This window comes from Bos mutus, chromosome 1 (assembly GCF_027580195.1).
Source record: "Bos mutus isolate GX-2022 chromosome 1, NWIPB_WYAK_1.1, whole genome shotgun sequence".
NCBI classification, from domain to species: Eukaryota; Metazoa; Chordata; class Mammalia; order Artiodactyla; family Bovidae; genus Bos; species Bos mutus.
This window is the reverse complement of record NC_091617.1, coordinates 107753414-107767762: the sequence shown is the minus strand read 5'-3', so window position 1 is coordinate 107767762 and position 14349 is coordinate 107753414. Positions and strand designations below refer to the sequence as shown.

The window sequence follows — 14349 nt, the reverse complement described above, 5'->3', positions numbered from 1 at the left end:
TTCAATTGAAATTTCCTGAGATGTGGTTTGACAGTTAAGTTTCTCTGTGTTCTGGTTCCTTCTGTAAAGATGTCTTCCCTTCTTGGAAGGCAGGGACAGAGAAATCTGAATTGCTTTGTTTGTGTTTAGGTGAAAGGTAAAGATGGAGTTGGTGCTGTCATGGATTCCATGGAACTAGAGAGACAAAGAGGAATCACTATTCAGTCAGCGGCCACATATACCATGTGGAAAGATGTCAATATCAACATCATAGATACTCCTGGTGAGTTGAGTTCTTGAGCCTTTTGGGCAGCAACACAGTTCTTTCCTCTCCTATGACCTAGCTCATTTTTTAATAACAAATAAAACTCCTAAAGTGTGACTGTGAATTCCCTATTAGAGAAATCTGAATGGGACCTAAAATACTTCATCTTTAAGTGGTTTCTTTGAAAACTAGTGCAAATAAATCGTGACTAGCAAGATTCCTCCCTTTTACACGTTGCTGCTGATTCCAGCGGTGCCCACGCCCTAGTAGCTTTGGAGTTGGATTTTGTTGGGCCCCTGGACCTTGTGGTTGGTGAATGATATTGGTGGTTTAAAGAGTCCACATTCTAATTAGAAGACTTCCATAATGATCAGAGGTAGACTTTTACTTGTGCACGTTGTAAAAATTCAGACTGCTTTTTAAGACCCTCACACACTTGTCTGTCTGCTCAGGGCACGTGGACTTCACCATCGAAGTTGAGAGAGCCCTGAGAGTGCTGGATGGCGCGGTCCTGGTTCTCTGTGCCGTCGGAGGGGTGCAGTGCCAGACCATGACTGTTAACCGCCAGATGAGGCGCTACAATGTTCCGTTTCTCACTTTCATTAACAAACTGGACCGGATGGGCTCCAACCCAGCCAGGGCCCTGCAGCAAATGAGGTACCGCACCTTAGAACAGAGTGGAGTTACGGTCTAGCTACCAGACCTAGCTAGGTGTACATCTAGAAACACCGTTAATTCAGTGTCATTAAGCTTTATCCTGAATTTTTTTTTCCTTTTTAAAATTCACGTATGTGAATTACTTACCTTAGTAAATGGAACCCTGATGTCTATAGTTTAGTTTGTGATATGATTTTACCAACTACTTTCTCTGTATAATAGGAGAAATATGACTTAAATTTTTAGAGAAGTTGAAGGTGAATTCAGAACTCATCTGGTAATTTGTAGTGTTATAATTAGAGAAGTTATAATCTAGGATAGGTTGTAAAAGTACTTCATGTTTATTTAAACAAGCATAAAGGATTGCCTTCAGTTTTAACCTTTATTTGAGGAATTTTAATTTAATGCCTTAAATTGTCAATAGTATGCTTATTCGTTTCATCAGTTAATGTATTTGTTAGGATAGCAGCAGTCCTTCCTTTCTAGACATAACCCAGTGGTCTTCACATGATTTTACATTTTTCACAGTACGATGTACTTCACACAGCCTTTGAGAAGAGTCGATTGCCCTTTTTACCTTTGGTAGATCCGTAGATGGAGCCGTAGAGTTCCTACCCAAGTCTCCCGTGACTGAGCTCTTGGATGTAGGCAGTAAAGTCTGAGTCAGTGGAGAGACTAATGCGTCTCATGACAAGAGATGCGTGTTAGGGGACTTGAAGCGACGGTATTGCTGTGTGCTCTCTGATGGAGATGACATGTTTGAGAATATGCAAGTGAACCTTTTCTTTACTAGTGTTTGTAATACTTTCTTGGTAAAATGAAATGTTTTCACTTTTTGTTCTAATTATATTTTACTTGTGGTTGGCAGTAAACGGGCTCTTTCCACCAAGTCTTCTTCTGAATTCCAGGCAGATTCTCTTTCAGCATTTATTTGACTATTTTGGTAGTCAAATACTGCTTTGCTCCACTCCCCTTTATCTGTTACCTCATCCTATGATTCCCATTAAATAGCTTTTGAAACTTCTGAATCTGACCTCTCTGTCTTGCTTTTTCTACCGTACTTTCTCATACTTTCTGTTTCCTTCTCATTTTTCACTGGGTTATGAGAAAATTTTTGAGGTTAGTCTTCCAATTCACTTCTCTGGTATTCATCTGCTTCCCTTCTGTTATTAGCCTGTTTTTTGTTCTTTTTAATCCCAGCAATTATGTAGTTCAGTTTCATATTAATAGAGGTGATTACTTCTTGAATCTTTACATTTTATTTTCTCTAGTAACTCTTTCCTTGGAAGTTAGTACTGTTTCTTGAACTCCCATCTCTTTCAAGCTGTTTGTTTCCTTCAAGTATTTGGTAGTTCTTAGTTATCTGGTCAGAGTTACAGACTAAACAGCATATGCCTACTTGAATGTGAATTCCTGCCAATGAGTGTAATTTCCGTTCTGTGGTTGTGCCTGATTGGGTGCACAGGCTGATGATGAGTGTCTAATAACCACCGTATGGATTTTCCCCCTAGGGAACTTCCTTTTCAGATAGCTGTACTTGGCTTCACTTGTATTAGCTGATCCAAGAAGGAGACGTGGACACAATTATCCCACCATCCTTTAATTTCCTGGCCAACCACTCAGTGGCCTGTCCTCTCCCTTCTGTGTCTGATTCAGGGTATTCCGGGCCAACCACTCAGTGACTTGTCTTCTCCCTTCTGTGTCTGATTCAGGGTATTCCGGGGATCTAATGGGAAAAAACACTTATCTTACAGTTATCTTTGTTGCCTAAATAGGGTTGTGCTTCCTGAGCACAATGAATTTGTCAGTCTGTTCCCAGCTGCTTTGTACCTTTGGCTCTGACCTGCTAATCAGTTCCAAAGATCTGCCATTGATTTCTTTTTTTAATTTATTTTGTCAGTTCAAAGAAATTTGATGAAGAGAAAAAGGGGTAAACACGTATTTTTATTTTTCAGGTCTAAACTAAGTCATAATGCAGCATTTGTACAATTGCCCATTGGTTTAGAGAGTGATTTTAAAGGTATTATAGATCTTATTGAGGAACGAGCCATCTATTTTGATGGAGACTTTGGGTAAGTATTAAAAATATACTATTCAAATCTTATATTTTAAAAAAGTATCAAAGAGAAGGATATGGATGAGTGCTTTAAATATAAACTTTTTTGAAATGAGACTGAAAAAATGTCATTTAAGATGATTTTCTTTTAATGCATTTAATTCTGGTTACTTCCCATTTTGCTTAGCATTCAGTCCAAGGGGGAATATGTTGCTCTTTGGATGATATATGTATATCACACTGTGATATACATGGTATGGTGAAAGGCCTTCAGCTTAAACTAATGATGTAATATCTCTTTTTCTACTTTTATTCATTGACCTGTTCATTCGTTCTGTAGACTTTGTTGGAACAACTACTGTGTCATGAGTATTGTTATAAAAACTGGGAAGAAAGAAGGGATTATAAATACTTCTCTACTTACTTCATAGGATTACAAAGATAAAAAGATTAATGTGTAAAAGAAGTTACATATTCTTTTATGTAAATAAAAGAATGGGCAATACGAAAAGCAAATTGGTAACTTTTGACATGGTATTTGGTCCATCAACCAAGTTTTGAGAGACCTTTGCATACAAATCCCAGTGGTTATCAAACTGTGGCATTCAGAAAAATCACCTGGAAAAATGCACATATCCGGATCCACTAGCAGGGATTCTAACTCAGTAGCTATAGAGTGGAGCCTGGTATTTGCATTTCTGGAATGCTCCCAAGTGGTGCTCATGTTTCAGGTCCGAATGCCAGAGTTTGAATGGCACTAAATAGACAGTGTGGGGAGTTGTAAGTGATCCTTTGTTCTGAAGAGTCGCTCCGGAGCCTGGCAGTTTCTCCAAAGGTCCTTTCTAAGGGGTCCCTTCCTCTGTTTTGGAACTGAGATTACTAGTCTGGCAGGTGGATGAAAGCCATTGTGATCAGATAACTATAGAGTTTATCTTTATTGACCATCTTTTACGTAAGGAGAAGATCAAGCCCATTCAGTGGACAAGGCGTTTCTCTCACTTTTTGTTCCACGACTAAGTGATGACAACCGAGTTTACCTCTCACTCCTTAGAATGTAAGGGACAAGAATTTTTATCAGGTTTATTCGCTGCTATGTCCCCAGCCCTAGAACTGTCTAGTACAAAATAGGGACTCAAAAAATATTTTTAAGTAAATGATTACTTCGCTTGCCCAGAATTACCAGTGCACACGTTTCTGTCCTCTAAAGTAGAGGTTTTTAAACTTTGTTGTGCATCAGAACCACAGGTGGAACTTCTTAATGTACCTGCGCCTTTTCCCAGCCCTAGACCACTGGGTATGTATATTTTGAAAGGAAGTTTCCCAAATGAAAGACAACCAGGGACCTTGCCAGGAAGGAAGAAATTAGATTCTGAAGGCTGTGAAGAGCCATTCTTTAGGATAATAAGAATTATTTTCTGACTGTTTGTGATTTGCTTCTCCCTTCCCCACCCCCTTGTTTTTTTCAGGAGTTTTTTTCTGAAAAGCTTGTTAATTGCTTGACATTACACTCCATTTTTAAAGAACTACTTTTAAAGTGTTCAGACTGACGTTTGTACCGAGGACGTCCATTTCTCCATTGTGTGTATTTATTTGTGACTTTTAGCTATCTGGCCCCTGGAGGAATGGAGAATGGAGGTCAAGTTTGAAGAGTCTGTCATAATTAGTAAACTTTTTTTTTTAACTACAAAATGGAGTATTCTGTATTAAAAAAGAATTGTGTAATTGGATTTGTTATTAATGACCCAGATGAGTCAAATCTCTATCTTGCTTGTCAAAGACTGTGATATTCTGATTAATCTAATAGAATTTTCCAGTACAGTTGACCCTCGAATGGTGTAGAGATGAGAGGTGTCGATCCCTCATCCAGTCAAAAGTTCGAGTATAACTGTTGACTCCCCGCAAAACTTACCTACTAGTAACCTAGTGTTGACTGGACACTATCAAAAATGAAAAGATAACGTGAAAAGAAATTCATATTTATTTACAGGTATAACAGTTCATGCATTGATAAGAAAGAAGCAGCAATGTATTGCTTTATGGTAGCCTAGTATAATTGGTGTAAAGTAGTAGCCTAGTCTAGTCATTACAAAATTGTTTATGGCATATGATATTATAATCATATTCCTAATACAGTATTGGAAATATTGTGACTTAAAAAAATTACCTGTGATGGTATGCAGTTTCTCTAATTCTGTGAGAGGCATACTGTATGGATGTAATTCTTTGAAAGCAAAGTTTTAAAACAGTAATTAAACTAATACATTTTAAATTTCATATTAAATATCACTTATTCCTACATAATGATACACTTTAGTACAAGTCTTGCAGACAATGTAATACACGTATTTTTGCATGTTTATTGAAAACATCTTTGTATAAGTGGACCTGCACAGTTCAAACTTGTTTTGTTCATGGGTCAGCTGTACTCATGGGCTTTGGAGTCAGTTTGGCTTTGAATTGTGTGTGGCTCATACATTTACTGGTAGTAGAACCTTGAGCAATTTGCTTTGCCTGTTTTAAATATTTTGTCCACTATTCCGTCTGAATTTTACAGATACATATTTTTCTTATTTTGTGATTTTAATGCAAAAATATCAGAGCTCTTATCTCAAAAAACATTTTGGCCATTAGTTTATCTTTTTCATTGATAACTTATATGTTTAATTGAATATTCTTTTTTCAAATTAATTTTTATTGGAGTAAAGTTAATTACAACTTAATTGAATATTCTTAAAGTACCAAAATAAAACATTTCTTCTCTTAGTCAGATTGTTCGATACGGGGAAATTCCAGCAGAATTCAGGGCGGCGGCAGCAGACCACCGGCAGGAGCTGATTGAATGTGTTGCTAATTCAGATGAGCAACTTGGAGAGATGTTTCTGGAAGAAAAAACTCCCTCAATCTCAGATTTAAAGGCAGGTGCTCTCAAAATACATCTTATATGAACAAGAAAAAGAGGGTTTTTGGGGGGTTTTGTTTTTGTTTTTTTGTAGGGAAGGGACATGATGCTTTTATGTAGGGGTTTTATTAATGAAATCCGAGCAAAGTTGTTTAACATAATTGGTTCCTTCAAAAAAAGTGTGACATGGCATATTACTCTTTTTTTAAGTAGTGAGTTATATAAAATGGGAAAGGAATCAGTTTGTTCTAAGACAAAAGATACTTAAACAGCGAACCTCTTGAACCTATCTGTATCAAAGAGAAAAAAAAGATAACTATAAATGTACGCTGTTGACTATTTGGAAGGCCATAGATTCCTTTACTTAATTGTTCGACTCTTTAAAATGAACTGATCACCTGCCTAAGACTGGTATTCAGTTTTTAAATAGACAGTTCTCCACTGTTGTTGCTCGGTCGCCCAGTCTTGTTGCGAAGTCCGACTCTTTGCAACCCCATGGACTGCAGCACACCAGGCCTCCCTGTCCCTCACCATCTCCCAGAGTTTGCCCAAGTTCATGTTCAGTGCATCGGTGATGCCATCCGGCCATCTCATCCTCTGACGCCCTCTTCTCCTGCCTCAGTCTTTCCCTGCATCAGGGACTTTTCCAATGAGCTGTCTGTTTGCATCAGGTGACCAAAATACTTTAGCTTCAGCTTCAGCATCAGTCGTTCCAGTGAATTTTCAGGGTTGATCTCCCTTAACATTGACTGGTGTGATCTGCTTGCTGTCCAGAGGACTTTCACTAGTCTTCTCCAGCCCCACAGTTCGAAGGCATCAATTTTTTTTGGCATTCTGTGCTCTTTACCATTCATCTCTCAGAACCACTGGGAAGACCATAGACTTAACTATACGGACCTTTGTCGGCAGAGTAACGTCTGCTTTCAACACACTGTCTAGGTTTGTCATCGATTTCCTGCCAAGAAGCAATTGTCCTATGATTTCATGGCTGCAGTCACTGTGTGCGGCGATTTTGGAGCCCAAGAAGAGGAAAACTGTCACTACTTCCACCTTTCCCCTTCTATTTGCCATGCAGTATGGGGCCAGATGCCATTATCTTAGTTTTTTTTTTTTTTAGTCTTAAGCCGGCTCTTTCAGTGTCCTCCTTCACCCTCATCAAGAGGCTCTTTAGTTCTTCGCTTTCTGCCATTGGAGTGGTATCATCCCCATATTTGATGTTGTTGATGTTCCTCCCACCTATCTTGATTCCGGCTTGTAACTCATCCAGCCCAGCATTTCTCATGATGTGCTCAGCGTGTTGATTAAACAAACAGGGTGACAGCCCTGTCGTACTCCTTTCTCCATCTTGAACCAATCAGTTGTTCCATACAGGGTTCTAACTGTTGCTTCTTGACCCACCTACAGGTTTCTCAGGAGACAGGTAAGATGGTCTGGTATTCCCATCACTCTTAAGAGATTTCCACAGTTTGTCATGATCCACACAGTCAAAGGTTTTAACGTAGTCGATGAAACAGAGATAGATGTTTTTCTGAAACTCCCTTGCTTTCTCTATAATCTGGGGAATGTTGGCAATTTGATCTCTAGTTCCTCTTCCTTTTCTAAACCCAGCTTGGACATCAGGAAGTTCTTCGTTCACATAATGCTGAAGCCTGGCATGCAAGATTTTAAGCATGACTTTACTAGCATGGGAGATGAGTGCAATTGTCTAATGGTTAGCACATTCTTTGATACTACCCTTCTTGGGAATTGGGATGAGGATTTTCCAGTCCTGTGGCTACTACTGGATCTTCCAGATTTGCTGTCATAAAAACCTTGACGGTGTCATCCTTTAGGGATTTGAATAGTTCTGCTGGAATTTCATCGCATTCACTAGCTTTATTAACAGCAGGGCTTAAGGCCCACTTGATTCGCACTCCAGAACGTCTGGTTCTGGGTGACTAACCACACCATTGTAATAATCTGGTCATTAAGATCTTCTTTTTATAGTTCTTCTGTGTATTCTTTTCAGCTCTCCTTGATCTTCAGCATCTACTAGGTCTCTACCATTTTTATCCTTTATTGTGCCCATCTTTGGGCGGAATGCTCCCTTGATGTTTCCAGTTTTTCTGAAGAGATCTCTAGCCTTTCCCCATTTGTTGTTTCTTCTATTATTAAGCATGGTTCATTGAAGAAGGCCTTTTTGCCTCTTCTAGCTACTTTTTGGAGCTCTGCGTTTGACTGGGTGTACCTTTCCCTCATTCCCTTGCTTGTCACTTCTCACCTGTTCTCCCACTATTTATAAGGCCTCCTCAGACAACCACTTTGCCTTCTGCTTTTCTTTTGCTTTGGGATGATCTTGTTTGCCACTTCCTGTGCAGTAGGGACCTCTGTCAGTGGTTCTTTAGGCATGCTGTTAATTAGATCTAGTTGCTTGAACCTGTTTGTTACCTCTACTGTGAATTCATACAGTATTTGATTTAAGTCATACCTGGCTGGCCTGTTGTTTTTCCTGGTTTTCTTTAGTTTACGCCTGAATTTTGCTATGAGACACTGATGATCTGAGCCACAGTTAGCTCCACGTCTTGTTTTTGCTGACTGTATACAGCTTCTTCATCTTCAGTTATAAAGAATATAATCAGTTTGATTTCAGTATTGACTAATTTGGTGATGTCCATGTGTAAAGTCATCTCTTGTGTTGTTGAAAAAGGGTATTTGCTATGACTAGTGCATTCTCCTGGCAGAATTCAGTTAACCTTTGCCCTGCTGCATTTTGTTCTCCAAGGCCAAACTTGCCTGTTACTCCAGGTATATTTTGACTTCCTGCTTTTGCATTCCAATCCCCGATGGTGACTAGAACATCTGTTTTAGGTGTTAGTTCTAGAAGGTCTTCTAGGTCTTTGAAGAATTGATCAGCTTCAGCTTCTTCTGCATTGGTAGTAGGGGCATAGACTTTGATTACTGTGATGTTGAACGGCTTGCCTTGGAAACGAATTGAGATAATTCTGTCTTTTTGGGGGCTGTAGCCAAGTACTGTATTTCTGCTCTTTGGTTGATTATGAAGACTACTCCGCTTCTTCTATGGGATTCTTGCCCACAGTAGTAGATATAATGGTCATCTGAATTAAATTCTCCCATTCCTGTCCATTTTAGTTCGCTGATTCCTAAGATGTCATTGTTTATTCACCATCTTCTGCTTGACCATGTCCAATTTTCCTTGATTCATGGATTCGTGGAATTCCAATTCCTTGATTCGTGGAATAGGAACATTCCACGTTCCTATGCAATACTGTTCTTTGCAGCATGGGATTTTACTTTCATCACCAGACACATCCACAACTGAGTGTCATTTTTGCTTTGGCCCAGACGCTTCATTCATTCTGAGGCTATCGGTAATTCTCCTCCACTCTCCCCAGCAGTGTCTTGGACACCTTCAGGCCTGGGGGACTCGTCTTTGGTGTCATATCTTTTTGGCCTTTTATACAGTTGATGAGATTCTCACAGCAAGTGTCCTGGGCGGTTTCCCATTCCCTTCTCCAGTGGATCACGTTTTGTCAGAACTCTCTGCTATGACCCATCCATCTTGGGTGGCCCTGCACGGCGTGGCTCATAGCTTCATTGAGTTATTCAAGCCCCTTCACCACCAAGGTAGTGAGCCATGAAGGGGATACTTAAACAGCCAACCTCTTGGACATATCCTTATTAAAAAGAAAGAAGATAAACTAGAAATGTACACTGCTGACTATTTGGAAGGCCATATAGATTTCTTTACTTGATTGTTCAGCTCTTTAAAATGAAGAGAAATCACCTGCTTAAGACTGGTATTCAGTTTTTAAACAGACAGTTCTCCATAACAGAGAACAAATGGCTCAATAAGATGCTCAACATCACTAGTCATTAGGGAAGCAAATCAAAACCACAGTGAGATACCACTTTATTCATTAGGATGACTGTTACTTAAAAAGCAAAGTAACAAGTGTTGGTGAGGATTTAGAGAAATTGAAATCCTTGTGCATCGCTGGTGGGAATGTAAAATGATGCTTCTTCTGTGGAAAACAGTAGTGATTTCTCAAAAAAAAATTAAACCCAGAACTACCACGTTGTTTCATTCAGTTGCTAAGTTGTGTCCAATTCTTTGCAATCCCATGGACTGCAGCACGCCAGGCTCCTGTGTCCTCCACTGTATCCCAGAGTTTGCTCAGATTCATATCCAAGAACTACCATACGGTCCAGCAATTCCATTTCTATATATGCAAGAGAATTGAAAGCAAGGATCAGATATTTGCACACCAATGTTGACAGCAGCATGATTCACAGTAGCTCAGAGTTGGAAACAACTCAGTGCCAATCAGTGAATGAAGGACAAATAACATTGGCGTGTTCATACAATGGGGTATTACTCAGCTTTAAAAAGGAACCAGATTCTAATACATGCTACAGTATGGGTGAGTCTTAAGGATATCACGTTAAGTGGAATAAGCCGGACATAAAAGGACAAGTATTGTATGACTACACTTCTGTGGGATAGCCGGAACAGTCAAGTTTCTAGTAGGACAGTGGTTACCAGGGGCTGGGGGAGGGGAGAATGGGAAGTTTAATGGATCCAGAGTTTCAGTTTGAGGTGATAAAAAGTTTTGGAGACAGATACTGGTGACAGCAATGTGAATGTACTTAATGCTGCTGAACTGTACACTTAATGGTTAAAACAGTCAATTTTGTGATGTTTACGTTATCATAATAAAAAAAGACTGACACTTATTTTGCCAAACCACTTCATGCACTTAGCGGAGATCAGGTAAATAAACATTGTGTGTAATAAGTGCACTCAGGGAGTTTATAGATCAGGTGCACAAGGAAAGAACCCTATTGAAACTGAGATGCTTACTAACATATCTCAGCTTGAGTTCTGTACCATTCACAAAGGCCTTATCACCTCAGCTCTCTAATGACTAAAGAACTCCTTATAGGAAAGTATAGGTCTGGGCCTTAAATAAAGTTGAGCAGTGTATCCTAAGAACCACCAAAGAGAGGTCTTGATCTATTAAAAGGAATGTGTCAGGAGTCCCCAAGACCACTCCAGATTCTGTGATTCACTGGGAGTCAGGATTCAGCACGCAGTCACACTCATGGCTCTGGTGCATTACAGTGAGAGAGTACAGAGCGGAATCAGCAAAGGGAAAAGGCGTGTGAGGTAACGTCCAGAAGAAACCAGGTGTAAGCTTCCAGGCACTCTCAAGTGGAGTCTTGCTGTGCATGCCTGTGTCCTTGAGCAGCAAGTCGTGACTGTACCTGTGAAATGTCTACCAGAGAAGGTCATTAGAGACTCAGTGCTGGTTTCACTGGAGGCTGGTCACATAAGGCTTCCCTGGTAGGTTAGATGGTAAAGAATTAAACTGCAATGCAGGAGAGCTGGGATCAATCCCTGGGTTGGGAAGATCCCCCTGGAGAAGGGAATGGCTACCCACTCCAGTATTTTTGTATGGAGAATTCCATGGACAGAGGAGCCTGGCCAGCTATGATCCATGGGGTCAGAGTTAGGCATGACTGAGCGACACACTCACATAGACACACCCTGCCTAGCACATACCAATTTCCAGACTTCCAGAAGGAAAGCAGGTATTTAGCATACATCCCATTGTTTTTGCAGCAGTATAGGCACAGTGAGCCAGTCTTCCCAGCTGCTGGGAATCCCCTGACACCCAGATTCCCAGACGCCAGCCAGGGGCCAGCCTCGCAGGGGGCTTTCAGCGAGAGCGCTTTCAGTCCTGTTGTTCCCGCTTTCTTCCAGGCTGCAGTGTACTTTAGCTTCTGTGTTGTCGTTGGATGTATCAGGCACAGTGGGAAGGCAGCAGTTTCCAAGTGTGAATGTGATTCTTACAAAAGTAAGGGAAATTTGGGGTAAGAACATAGCTTTTGTTAGGCTGGTATAGGTTTAGCTTTAATTTCTCCTTTTTTCTATTCATCAACCACACTCATGTGTTTCTCTATTCAGTGGAAGTAAAGAAGGTGTGGTAAGATTCATTCATTCTTACTTTTGTATATAAGGGAGGGTTGGAATGTCAAAAATGTGACTTTGTGGCCTAAGGTAGCCTCAGTGGTTAGTGACCAAGCCATTTCTGGTCCTAGAAAAAGCAAGTTTTTAAGAGAGTTTCTTTTTTCTTTTTTTTTAATGCTATTTTCCCAAATCTTCCCACCCTCTCCCTCTCCCACAGAGTCCATAAGACTGATCTATACATCGGTGTCTCTTTTGCTGTCTCGTACACAGGGATATTGTTTCCATCTTTCTAAATTCCATATATATGCGTTAGTATACTGTATTGGTGTTTTTCTTTCTGGCTTACTTCACTCTGTATAATAGGTTCCAGTTTCATCCATCTCATTAGAACCGATCCAAATGTATTCTTTTTAATGGCTGAGTAATACTCCATTGTGTATATGTACCACAGCTTTCTTATCCATTCATCTGCTGATGGACATCTAGGTTGCTTCCATGTCCTGGCTATTATAAACAGTGCTGCAATGAACATTGGGGTACACGTGTCTCTTTCCCTTCTGATTTCCTCAGTGTGTATGCCCAGCAGTGGGATTGCTGGATCATAAGGCAGTTCTATTTCCAGTTTTTTAAGGAATCTCCACACTGTTCTCCATAGTGGCTGTACTAGTTTGCATTCCTACCAACAGTGTAAGAGGGTTCCCTTTTCTCCACACCCTCTCCAGCATTTATTACTTGTAGACTTATGGATTGCAGCCATTCTGACTGGCGTGAAATGGTACCTCATAGTGGTTTTGATTTGCATTTCTCTGATAATGAGTGATGTTGAGCATCTTTTCATGTGTTTGTTAGCCATCTGTATGTCTTCTTTGGAGAAATGTCTATTTAGTTCTTTGGCCCATTTTTTGATTCGGTCATTTATTTTTCTGGAGTTGAGCTGTAGGAGTTGCTTGTATATTTTTGAGATTAGTTGTTTGTCAGTTGCTTCATTTGCTATTATTTTCTCCCATTCTGAAGGCTAATTGCTTTCATAACATGCTTATTTTCTTCTTTTTATACTCCTTTTATTGTGCTCAGTTGTTATCCTAGTTTTCATTGTGATGTTTAGAAATTGTGGTTATAAATGTGTTGCTTTAAGCTTTGTGGAATATCTAGGCTTCTATTTTTCCTGAGGACTGAGAAATAACTATTCTGCTCCGTATTTCTGCTGCACCAACAACTGTGGTGGGTTGTGGCCATAGCACAGACTGCTGTTGGCCTCTTCCAGCCGCCAGAGCTAAAGCTCTACTGCCCACTCTGAGGCCTGTAGCCAGTAGCCCCTGAGGAGCAAGGCTGGGGCACATGGATGGTGCTTGCACAAGAGGTTGGTACAAGATCAGGAGGTCGTTATTTACAGCCTGCTACTATCAGGACCCTTAATTTATGAGCAACTTGTACCTGTTTGGCTTCCCGTATGTATATCCTTTAAAAAAAGAAAATAAATTGGTTAATTGTTTTTTTAATAGATACTTTCATATGGTTTAAACATTTAAAAACTATATGAAGTTATGCAGTAAGAAGTCTCTTACCTGGCTCTCATCTGCCCGGCACTCTGTGCTGTGCTTAGCTGCACAGTCATGTCCAACTCTTTATGACCCCATGGACCCTGCCAGGCTCCTCTGTCCATGGGGATTCTCCAGGCAAGAATACTGGAGTGGATTGCCATGCCCTCCTGCAGGGAATCTTCCCAACCCAGGGATCAAATCCAGGTCTCCCATATTGCAGGCAGATTCTTTTATGTCTGAGCCACTCTGGGCCCCATTCCTAAACTGGGTTGCCAGTTAATAGTTTCTGGTGTTTCTTTCCATAGATTTTTGTTTTGTTTTGTTTGCATATATGTTGCTTTTTCCTCTATTTTACACAATTGTTAACATACCATTTACACTGTCCTGTGTGTATGTATATAGTTTTTTCTCCAAATTGAAAGTTAGTGACATTCTAAGGGTTGAAAGCAGTTACAGTGTTGAAAGTTAAATAGCCTTTTTCTTTCTATTTTTGGTGGGAGGGGGAGGGTATTTTGACCTTAAGTTGTAGAGAACCCTATTCCAGTCTCCACTAAAGCCAGTACTCCAAAGAGTATCAATTTATTTCATTCATTTGTTGCTTTGTAATTGATCTGAAACACAAAATGTAACTTTAAGATGAACTAATCATTATTATTTTTTTTTCTTTTGTAGCTTGCCATTCGAAGAGCTACTCTAAACAGGTCATTTACTCCTGTCTTTTTGGGAAGTGCCTTGAAAAACAAAGGAGTTCAGCCTCTTTTAGATGCTGTTTTAGAATACCTCCCGAATCCATCTGAAGTCCAGAATTATGCTATTCTCAATCAGGAGTAAGTCTTGGAAATTGATTCTTAGTCTATGCACAGAGAATTTAACATCTGTGCACTGGAAAAGAATTTAAGAATGGTTTTTGAAATTATGTTGCATTTGTGGGTTTTTTCCAATAATTTATAAAAACCAATCTTTATTTGTGTTTGGGTAACA

The 14349-nt window shown here is 39.9% G+C and overlaps 1 protein-coding gene across 1 annotated transcript in view; it reads left to right on the top strand.

Annotated features, from left to right (window-relative positions):
* Nucleotides 1-14349, top strand: part of GFM1 (G elongation factor mitochondrial 1) — a 50554-nt gene that overhangs the window by 4032 nt on the left and 32173 nt on the right. The window contains exons 3-7 of the mRNA XM_005907362.3: nt 130-262; nt 697-901; nt 2857-2973; nt 5722-5872; nt 14041-14195. Coding sequence (XP_005907424.2) covers nt 130-262; nt 697-901; nt 2857-2973; nt 5722-5872; nt 14041-14195 — 761 coding nt within the window. The remainder of the gene's footprint in view (nt 1-129; nt 263-696; nt 902-2856; nt 2974-5721; nt 5873-14040; nt 14196-14349) is intronic.